Below are 11,642 nucleotides of genomic sequence, written 5' to 3'. Positions count from 1 at the left end.
TCTGCCTCCTTCAAAGCACTCCTCAGGGGCACGACAGGGTCTCCCTTCCCTTTGAAGATTCCTTCCGAGGATTCAATCCTTGAAGAATACAAAGGCGATACAGTAGGCTTCAAACTCAAAGATGAGAAGGAACTATAGAGCTTCTTCCGGATCAGATTATGCGTTGCTAAGTAATCTGCCAAGGAATCCCTCTTAGGCTGCTGCTGCTTCTTCGTGCGCTCCACCCACCGAAGGGGAAGCTACATCATACACTCGTCACTTGGGGGATGACCGAGAACAGTTGTGGCCCCTACACTAAACGCACAGTTCATGGGGATCCAGCTCCAGCTTGCTCATCTACCAGCTGCAGTTATGGCTGGATTTCCCTGGGTAAAGCCGAATTTCTACCTGTAGAATCTCCATCAAGTACAAGCACTCTTTAAAGAGAAAAGAAAAAGCATCCAACAAGCAAGACTCAAGATGCGGAAGTACGTCAGTATAGAAGAGAGGGTTGCTCCACCTGACGGTGGGTGGGGCCTACCTTCCACTAACCAACAACCATACGGTATTTACCTCGTTAAAAGTTCAACGGCCATTCCGCCTTTACTGAAGTTATACTCCTATTGAGGGACAATGGTTTGTATTTGTGTAGGAACCAATACGAGCTCAAACCAAATGAAAGTCTGTGGGATATTTTCAATTATGATATCTGACATTTATTTTATCCACTTGAGCTCTTTAAATATTTTCTGCAGGCTGACATATGGTCCTTTCTTCTACAATTTCAGTGGGATGAATTTTGGTTTCAAAATACAAACATTTAACCTAGAACTTTGATGCTTGTAGCATATGGTCCCTCATCTCTCAAAACTTTTTCTTTTATTAATTTTTGGAATGACAAAATAGAATTTCTTAACTACCTAGTCAATAGAGTGGATTAATCAATCATACCAAGAATCTGTTTTACTGCACATTCAATTATAAAAGGAATCAAACTACTCCTCTAATGCAAAGAAACAACTTTTCTTCCACTCAGAAGAAATCTGTTATCCTTATCACATTCCAAACAATTTAGGGATCTTTGACAATAAATGGTTCTTTTATGAGAAAAGAAGACTAAGAAATCTCAAACCAAGGCTTAGAAAAGGTAACTTACTTATTTTCATCAAGTGATAATTTACTTAATAAATGAGGAGGTATTGAGAAGTGTGTATCAGGAGAGATCACTTCTAAAAGTGATGAGGAGGAGGCAGGTGGAATTTCTTGGTCATGTAATAAAATGAGAAAAGATCAAACTGTTGAGCCTTATGGGAAAGAAAGAGGGGAGAAGAACAAGAGGCAGGCAAAGAAAAAAGTTTTTGGTCAGTTTACAGGAGGATATAAATGAGAATGTAACAGCCGGACAATTTATAGAGAGCTAGAGACAGGACCAGGTGGAGGTAGTTGACAGCCCACGTCGAGGACATGGCACCGAGATATAGATAAACTTACATATTTCTCTCTTATCTAAGGCACTTTAATTCTTGTTTTTACAATAATTTTCCTATTATTTCAGGTCACAGATTCAAGAAATTTACCAGCACTTCTCATAGATTAGGATATAGCAACACCCAACGCAATTCAACCAAAGAAGCTAAACTACGATCACTCCCTTGAAGAGATGAATTAAAGGCTTACATTCCTCAATAATAATAAATGGAATGACTAAAGTATTAGTTGTGGTATATTTTGAACGATCAAGTGTTATGGCTATACTGAACTCTACACAAGGACCAAGCTCCCAAGGCATCTGACCAGTTGAAAGGCTATTGTACAAAAGGAACTAATTCTGAATCTCTTTCACTTTACTGTATTTTGAAACCTAATAAATATTAAAGTATAGTACAAGGAATTATAATCATAATTATCTTATTTTGTCATGAGATAATATTCATGTACACATACCAAACACATTTTTGTAGAATACATTAACACTACTTTAATATACAAATAAATATTGAATGGGATAACTAGATAGAAAAATATATACTATATCAACTTTCCTAATTATTTCTCACAAACTTCCCTTAGGTAAAGTTTGGCATGAAAATCTATAACAAATTTTAATTTTCAATAGTAGTTTTATTTCAGAGATCATTAACTTTGTACAATGTAGAGCATTGTAAAACGTAATGCCATAAAAAAATTGGTTCTTTGTATCGGCTAACATTCGATTCTTAAACTCCAGATTGATCAAATTTAGTACATTTCATCCAATCCAACCACTGCAATTTTCACAACTTGTATTCATCTGAGGAACTTTTAGTTTCTTCTAAACTATAATTAAGAATCAACAACTGAATGTGCTATAAAGACAGATAAATGGTTATTCATTCAAAAGTATATGTGATATGCAAAAACCAAATTTAGCACCTAAAAAAGGTAAGACAAGGAGGGAAACATTTTAGATTGCATAATACACCCAGCCTTTAGAATAGATTATGATTTTAATGATAGCAAATTGCAGTTGGCCACCTACTTATAAATAACCACTGGTACGCAACTATCAGTTGCTTAGAGTAGACAGCAAAATCATTTCTAAGGTTAAGATTGTCACCCCAGTCTATTAAAATAATGATTTTAACTCCCACAATCTGCACTACAGTTAATAATGATTTCAACTCCCACAATATGCACTACAGCTATCAAATACAAAAAATACAACAGCAAGAGTGGGTGTCATAATGCCCCAAATAATAGTTAAAATTGATAAATCATTCTTTGTGGGATTTATATAAAGTAACACCAAAAAAATATAATCATAAGCTTTCATAAGATACTGTACTAAGAATTTGGAGCTTTAGTTATAAATGTTTTACAAATAAAATTGATAGAAAATAATGACAAACTTTTTGTACTAATGTATATTAAACGATACATACAAGACTGTTATATCAAATGATACAAATATGTAATCGATTTCCTAATAAAAAAAAAAATGTACTGTATAATGGATTTTCTTATCAAGTGTCAACTACATCTTGTGAAAGAAAGGCCTTCTTTCAATTTCCCATATACAGTACAGTACTGTAGATTTATACATTACTCATTTCTATACTGAGTAGCATACAGTACTGTATCTAAAAAAAAATGCACAAATAAAATTTGCCTGGACAAATTCTTGCAACGCAACAAATTATGAGTAAATCTATATACTGTACATACCAAGTATGAAATATTATTCTAATTTATGAATTCATCTGAGCAAAATTTAGAATCCACTTTTCACTTGGCATTTTTAACATGTTCTCTTCTTTAATAATGCCACTCACAATACCTATAACATGTCGGACTTTGTCAGGTTTGACACCTTTAGAAAATAAATCTTTTATAAGTTCCTTGATGTGGGGCGAAACTTCTTTGCAAGAGGGATCCATATCAGAACCATTCATATCCGAGTCCCTCTTCCGCCTTTTGATGCTTCTCTCGCTGCTGAAGTGTTCTTGGCGTCTTTTCTGAGCCGCCTTGTGCAATTCAGATATTTTGGCTCGCATACTTTGTACAAGCTTCTTGGCTTCCGAGCCCTTAATTTCTCTCAGTAATTTTTCTCTTTTTCCAAGCAAATCTGTTAACCTGTCACCAATCCCCTCATAACTTTCCATGAAATCTTTTATTTTTCCTTGACCAATTATCACCTGAGCACAAAGATCTCTTAATACAGGTGCAGTAAGAGTTTCCTGTGCCATTTTTTCTAATTCTTCACATCTTTCTACAACAGATTTAAACTCTTCATCATCACAGTTTGGCAAACTTAATTTTCGTTTGTTAGAATTAACTAAATTTTGAAGATACTTCTTTGATGCAAAACTAAACCCGCCACTAAAAGGCTCATCTAAGAAAACTTTGGCCAATTCAAAATCTTTCTCCTCGTAAACAATTCTAATGAATTTGGTATACAATCTAAAACATATTCCAAAGTAGTCACCATTCCTTACATTGTGAAACTGCCAAATAGCATGCAATGCTTTAGACAGTGACTGGTTACTGGGGTTTTCCTCAAGGTTTCTCCAAGTGCAAAATATTGAAATAACATCTCTGTTGGTTACTTCTTCGGGATTTTTACCTTCAAGCCACACATCGTCTGCTGAGCATATGCTAAAGGGATCCCAGTTTTCATTCAAAATTTGGATACTCAAATCTTTGGACTTTTCTCTGTTGTATTCTCTTCTGATATCTTCAGTTACAACTAAAAATGTATGGCTATCAGGTATTAGCAAGACCTTCTTTCTAGATAGGAGAATTTGTACGAAAACCTCATAAAAACGACTTATATCTGGTGTCTCTGGGTTTAAAATGAATATGCTCTGTAAAGTTAAGAGTTCCCGCTTGGTTACAAACCTTCTTTTAGTAGATCCATATGGTGCTATTGAATAATGATTGTTAGACTCATAAAGCAAGAGATCAAATGCAATCAGAGCATTACCATTCAGAGCTTCCCGTTCCTTCAACATGCTCAAATAGCATGGGGATGTTTTATCATCATCAGAAGGGCATTCAAATTTCATTTTATTAGTGACTGGTTTGCTACAGTATGAAGAATAAATGTTCACATCTTCTATGTCTAGATTTAAGGCCTTCAACATTTCTCGTATTGCAGGGTCTCTACTAGAAATCCCAGATTCAACTCCTATTGCAGGACTTTTTACCCCTTCATGTTCACCTTTTCTGATGATACCCCTTTTGTCACTTCTTTTCCCAGACACCACTTTGTGCTCATGGTAATCTCTACTATCAACAGTGTTGTCAAAAACTGCTGCTTTGGTAGATTTAGAATTCCTTCCCTTTAAACTGGACTGATACATGGATGAAGAGGACACAGGAGATGATTTTTTGCTGCTGTTATTGCTACTAGCAAATTTACTGCTAACTACTTCTGTATTTTCTTCAGATGTCAAGCCTACAGATGAACCTGATGGAAACAATTTTGACGGTGCAGGTACCCTACGTGCGTCTGAAGCATTACTGAGGCTCTGGTTACTTTCCTTAGATCCCAAACGTACTGGATTTTTAAGAATTATTTTACAAGGTTTCATTAATGACGAAGCAGACTTTGGGAGAACGGTGCTTTCTTCGTGGGGTACTGATTTTGAAGCGAGTGCAGATGGCAAAACTGAAGCCACCGCAGGGGCTGGTACTAAAAATACTCTTCCTTTTGGCAATCCCTGGCATCTAGCCACTACTGGAGGTCGGCCTCTATTGGCTACTGGTCTTTGACTTTTTTTACCAGTTGGACTCTGACTTTTAGCATTCAAAGGCCCCTTACCTTTAGTATCTAATGATCTTTTACCTTTTGAAACAACCGAGTTCTGATTTTTAGCATCATAATTACTTTGAGTAGTTTGCGCAGCTTTAAGCATGTTTGCTTTTGCTTTAGTCTTGTGTAGCTTCATGTTCTTGCCTGGTTGGTAAACGGCTGTAAAAACCTTACAGCATCTATTTCTCCCCTTCTGAAGAAGTTCTTCCAGCCACTCATCTAGTCTGCTAATATTTAACTGGGCAATATTACTTCCCAAATCAGTTCTTTCAAAGACTTGCGTGATTGCTTCTTCCTTATCTCCACTGATGTTACGGTTGATCCAGTTATTAATACATACAATGGCACCATATGTAATTTTGGACTTTACAGTAACAGATTCAGTGCCTTTAAAAATGATACGTAACACTTCATCGTTCCAAATACTTCGACACTTTTTGCAAACCATATCAACAACATTCACCCGTTGACGGTTTAGCCGCCGTCCCTCTTTCTTCGAAATAACTACACATTCTACTCTCGTATCCATTGGGAAAGTTCCAGAGGAGGATGTTTCTACATCACTTTTTATATGATGATCACTGTGTTTTTTGGTGTCCAAAGAAACTCTGGAGTGCTTAGGTTTAGAAACACTCTGACATGTGCCAGGATCAGTATCCCTTAACCGTTTCTTATTTTGTGTCAGTTGTGTATTACCAGAAACCTCTTCTTCATGAGTGCCTCCTGTTACCTGCGATGTTTCACCACCACTTGTGCCTGGCAAGCTACTTTGGACTGTGTCTGGAGGTTCTAAAGTGTCTTCATGAGTGCCTCCTGTTACCTGCGATGTTTCACCACCACTTGTGCCTGGCAAGCTACTTTGGACTGTGTCTGGAGGTTCTAAAGTGTCTTCATGAGTGCCTCCTGTTACCTGCGATGTTTCACCACCACTTGTGCCTGGCAAGCTACTTTGGACTGTGTCTGGAGGTTCTAAAGTGTCTTCATGAGTGCCTCCTGTTACTTGTGATGTTTTATCACCACTTGTGCCTGGCAAGCTACTTTGGACTGTGTCTGGAGGTTCTAAAGTGTCTTCATGAGTGCCTCCTGTTACTTGTGATGTTTTATCACCACTTGTGCCTGGCAAGCTACTTTGGACTGTGTCTGGAGGTTCTAAAGTGTCTTCATGAGTGCCTCCTCTTACCTGTGATGTTTCATCACCACTTGTGCCTGGAAAGCTACTTTGGACTGTGTCTGGAGATTCTAAAGTGTCTTCATGAGTGCCTCCTGTTACCTGTGATGTTTCATCACCACTTGTGCCTGGCAAGCTACTTTGGACTGTGTCTGGAGATTCTAAAGTGTCTTCATGAGTGCCTCCTGTTACCTGTGATGTTTTATCACCACCTGTGCCTGGCAAGCTACTTTGGAGTGTTTCTGGAGATTCTAAAGTGTCTTCAAGCGTGCCTCCTGTTACCTGCGATGTTTCATCACCACTTGTGCCTGGCAAGCTACTTTGGACTGTTTCTGGAGATTCTAAAGTGTCTGATTTAGTTAACAAGTTTTCTTTATCAGTATCTACACAAGGAGGTGAGCCTTCTCCGCCACAGGTTCTCATTTCCGCACAATTCTCACTTCTGTTAATTAACCTACCCTTACTGTTGTCGTCTGAGCCTTGATCACTTTCATCAATTCCTACTTTTTTATCATCTCCCTGAATCCTTTCATTGCCTGTTGCTTCCTCTTCCTCCTTACCAGGTGCTGTGTCAATTCTTTCATCTCTGTCTTCCATTTCTACTTCATCTGTTTCTTGGTTTAGCAATGATTTTCTTTCACTAAGAGAGAGATCATCCTTAGGGTTGTTTACTTCACCTTCGTTCATGCTTGGTTCTTTTTCATTACAATCTAAAAGTTCTTTAGAATCATTTACTTCACAAGCTTTTTTATTCTCACCTGACTGAGAACAATCCATCAATTTTTTATCTCCCTCTTGAGAACATTGGTTTACAGAATGATTTGAATCTACAAATTTAGTCTTACCCAGTTCTTTACAGCAATTATTTTCATCTGACAATTTTTCTATTTCATTCAATTTATCAACTTCTTTATCCACACATTCAGATTCAGCAGGAGCATTTCCACTTTTGTTAACCTCTTTAACATCACAATCTTCCTCACAGACAGAAACCTTTGTTTTCCTATCTACTACATCTCCATCCAGAGGTCTCGCAACTTTCACAGGATTTTTGCTTTCGTTGAAATCTTCTTGACACTCGGTTCTATTTGAGGGATCACTTTTATTCTGGCACTCATTTGAAAGTAAGATTTTCTTTTCTGTTATACCCAAATCAGTAGTGTTTTCATTATCCACTTCCGTGTGTTGTGTCTCCGGTAATTCATAATTTTTCTTAACAGTTTTTTCCTTGATTTCTAAACTACTGGTATTCCCCTTTTCAACACTAGAACATTCTTTGCTATCCAATAATTCTTTTTGGCTGCAACTACTTTCTTCTACAGAAGAATTTCCTTTTGTTGTCACTTTTCTATCTGCCTCTTGCATATGGTTGTCATCACTGTTTTCATTTGAAATATCAGCACTACAATGAACTGAACTGCTCTCTGAGTCATTTAAAAATGTGTTACTTTCCACATCTTTTTTGTCATGACTGTTTTCAATTTTGTCTTCAGGTTTTGTCACACGAGTTGCAGAATGAGTTTCCCCCAAGGATGAAATACTGTTTTCAACTTCCTCACTTAATGAGGATTCACTTTTAACCTTATCAATGCCTGAAGAGGTGTGATCAAGAGAGGCTATACTAACTTCACCCTTTTCAGAAACAATCTCATTTTTCTTACAAATGTCTTCAGAAGATGAACTTTGTTTTTCTATATTATCAATAGTTTCCTTAGCTGATGAAGATGAATCTTCTGACCCTTTGCAAACTGGTGGTTCCTCTTGGTCCGGTAAACAACGTGATGTGGTTTCAGTATCAGGCAATGGCAAAGATGCCTTTTCCCTAACTTTTGTCTCCTCGTCCTTTCCCGAAATAGTTGGGGCTTGTTCGCTACCCTCTTCTACAACACTTTCACTATCTTTTCTTTCACTGGACTTTTCTTGTTTACATGTAACATCACTTGCAGTACCTAATTCTGTGTCAAAGACATGTACTTTCAGCCTCCTTCTGCCACCTAACTCAGGTGACCTGATACCTTTTTTGTCTGTCATTTGCGGAGATGTAACTGGAGATGAAAAAGGTGAAAACTGACCAATACTTTTTTTCCTAAAACCAATTTCTGGTGATTTTGGTTCCATAATCACAATACTTGAATCAATTTCAGAGCTTTTACTATCATCTGTTACGGAGCTTTTATCTAAATCATCTTTTTGACTTTCACCAACTAATTCATTTGTTGAATTTGGTTCATCATAATCTTCACAGACTTTCCTTATGTCACCAGGTACATTTTCTTTCGCAGCAATATACGTTCCACTATTTGGATCTTCCACCTTTTCATTACCACTCTTTTCATTTTCCGCTTTAGCAAGGGTTTCTCTCGTTCCCAAAGTACTTCCACTACTAGGATTATTTTCATCAACTAATTCATTTGTTGAATTTGGTTCATCATATTCTTCACCGACTTTCCTTACGTCCCCAGCTACAGTTTTTTTTACGCCATTATGTGTTTCACTTTTTGGATTTTCCACCTTTTCATTTTCAGTTTTAGCAAGGTTTTCTTTCGTTCCTAAACTACTTGCACTACTAGGATTACTTTCAGTCAAATCATTATTACCTTCAGGTTCTACATCAATATCTTCTTCATTGTTCTCTGAACACACTTTTACTTTCTTCTCATCCTTTAAGCTAACATTCTCATTAGATTCTTGTTCCACAAAACTTCCATTAGAACTTGATATATCATCAGGTTGTCCTTCAACGTCAGCCTCCATTTTTCCCGCTTATTCTAGTTTTCGTGCAAGGTGAAACAGTAGCTATAATTTTCAGCCAATCCGCTAAAACTTCTTGAAACTTGTCATCCACGTAAGCAAACTGTTTTCATGGGAATGCTTTTGTTTCCATTCCTGTCAAAAAAGAGATGGCATATATTTCTCAATAATGTAAATCATATTAAAGGAAATAATTCTAAAACTATTTTTGTTTCAGGGAAATAAATTCATTTTAACTTATGACTACATGCCTAGCCACAAAAAGACTGGCTAATAGCAGCTTATACTGACAAAAAGATCCTTAACCATGTACTGTATATGAATAAAACCTCTAGAGGAATTTAAGACATTTGCATAATTACTCCGTACTTTCATGGCTTTGTTTATCTAACCAGAGGTTTACAGTACACAAATGAAAATTCAAAACAATTAGTGAAAAATTGTGGCCTCTTACATGCTACCACAGAAAGGTAAACAACGGTATGCCATATGTACCTCACTTTCTAGCTGTCTAAATGTCGGTACAAAGGTTATGTGGGTTTTATGTGTCTATAGAAGGTCCTCAAATTACAAACTTAACCCTTTTACCCCCAATGGACGTACTGGTGCGTTTCACAAAACTCATCCCTTTACCCCCAATGGACGTACTGGTACGTTTCACAAAACTCATCCCTATACCCCCATGGACGTACCTGTACGTCCATGCTAAAAACTGCTATTTACATGTTTTTGCATATTTTTGATAAATTTATGAGAAACTTCAGGCATTTTTCAAGAGAATGAGATCAACCTGACCTCTTCTATGACAAAAACTAAGGTTGTTAGAGCAATTTAAAATAAATATATTGTAAAATGTGCTTGAAAAAGAAAAACGCCTGGGGGTTAAGGGTTGGAAAGTTCCAAATAGTTTGAGGGTAAAAGGGTTACTAGGTTCCAAGAAGCTGTTTGTAAATGGAATTGTCTGCAAGTCGAATTTTGTTAAATTTTGACCTGAGGTAGGCTTGACCCTTTCGCCCCCAAAGAACGTACCAGTACGGTCTTGCAAAACACCTTTATGTACATGTTTTTGATAACTTTATGAGAAACTTCAGGCATTTTCCAAAAGAATGAGACCAACCTGACCTCTCTATGACAAAAATTAAGGCTGTTAGAGCAATTTAAAAAATATATATTGCAAAATGTGCTCGAAATTTAACCTTAACTTGGGGGTAAAAGGGTTAACCTAACTCCCAAGCCTACAGTTTTCAGCAGCAAAAATCAGCATATAGTCCCGTTTTATATGAAATAAATATCAGGTTACTGTATTGCAAATGTTGTTTTGCTTAATGTATTAGATTATACAATTTTGTTTTATTACAGTATTTCTTTATCTTATTACAGTATACAAACTTTTAATATAATATCCCTTTTACCCCCAAGGTAAGGTTAAATTTTGAGCACATTTTGCTATATATCTTTTTTAAATTGCTCTAACAGCCTTAATTTTTGTCATAGAGAGGTCAGGTTGGTCTCATTCTTTTGGAAAATGCCTCAAGTTTCCCATAAAGTTATCAAAAATATGCAAAAACATGTAAATAACAGTGTTTTGCAAGAACGTACCGGAATGTCCTTTGGGGGCGAAAGAGATATCTGAAATTTATGATTTCACTTGGATTTGTGTTTGTACCTCTGAATGTTTGTAAGTTGAGGACCTTCTGTAAGTATAAAAAAAATAAACCCGTTTAAATTTAATTGAGATTTTTCTTGCCTAAACACACCCACACACCCGAGTCCTTTAAAATATAGGTATGTCTTCAGCAAAGCTGGAAGAGCCACCGAATCATTGACAAGGTTAATGGAAGATGTTGCGAGGGGGAAGCCCTGCCCACCCACTCGCAACAGACAAACGTACTCTTCTCCTAAGGCCTAAGACTGAAAGTGGTGGAAGAGGTTGAAAATTAAATTCTAATGATTTTTTTTTTTTTCAATTTATCTGATATCATGAGCTATAAACCTTTCATTCTTTGAAATAGCGAGCCTCATTCATAGGAGGGAGGAAATCCCCTAAAACCAAACTGAAGGGTTTTTCTATTTTTGGAGCAAAGAAAGTGACCCCCTTTAACCTTCTCATGGCTCCATCTAGGGACGTAGAAGCTGTGAAGGCCTCAGCCAGAACTGCATTAAAATGAAGTCAGTACATAACTATGACAAGGATACCTAATCTCCCGTTACAAATGCTTGGTAAGACACTGACCCATCCATCCCTTTACCAGCAGGATGGAGAAGTAGCTTCTTGGCAGGTGTATTGTACAAGAAAATTACTCTTTCAAGTAACTCACCAACATCAGACGTCTCACTAGCTGCTACTACATCCCTTCCAGAGGGGAACAAGATGGAGGTAGAGGAGGCAGTCATTCTATCTTTCCTTGAGACCTATGCTAAACACATCAACCTAGTCGAGAGGCATACTAG

At 37.0% G+C, this 11,642-nt stretch overlaps 1 protein-coding gene across 1 annotated transcript in view; it reads right to left on the bottom strand.

Annotated features, from left to right (window-relative positions):
- Positions 1-3,179: 3,179 nt before the first annotated feature.
- Positions 3,180-11,642, bottom strand: part of LOC137618046 (uro-adherence factor A-like) — a 28,230-nt gene continuing 19,767 nt past the window's right edge. Inside the window, exon 2 of the mRNA XM_068347974.1 lies at positions 3,180-9,326. Within this exon, the coding sequence (XP_068204075.1) occupies positions 3,207-9,194 (5,988 nt within the window). The 5' untranslated portion in view covers positions 9,195-9,326 and the 3' untranslated portion in view covers positions 3,180-3,206. The remainder of the gene's footprint in view (positions 9,327-11,642) is intronic.

This window comes from Palaemon carinicauda, chromosome 24 (assembly GCF_036898095.1).
Source record: "Palaemon carinicauda isolate YSFRI2023 chromosome 24, ASM3689809v2, whole genome shotgun sequence".
In the NCBI taxonomy this organism is placed as follows: Eukaryota; Metazoa; Arthropoda; class Malacostraca; order Decapoda; family Palaemonidae; genus Palaemon; species Palaemon carinicauda.
Note: the sequence above shows the minus strand (reverse complement) of the source record. Positions and strands in the feature narration are given on the sequence as shown.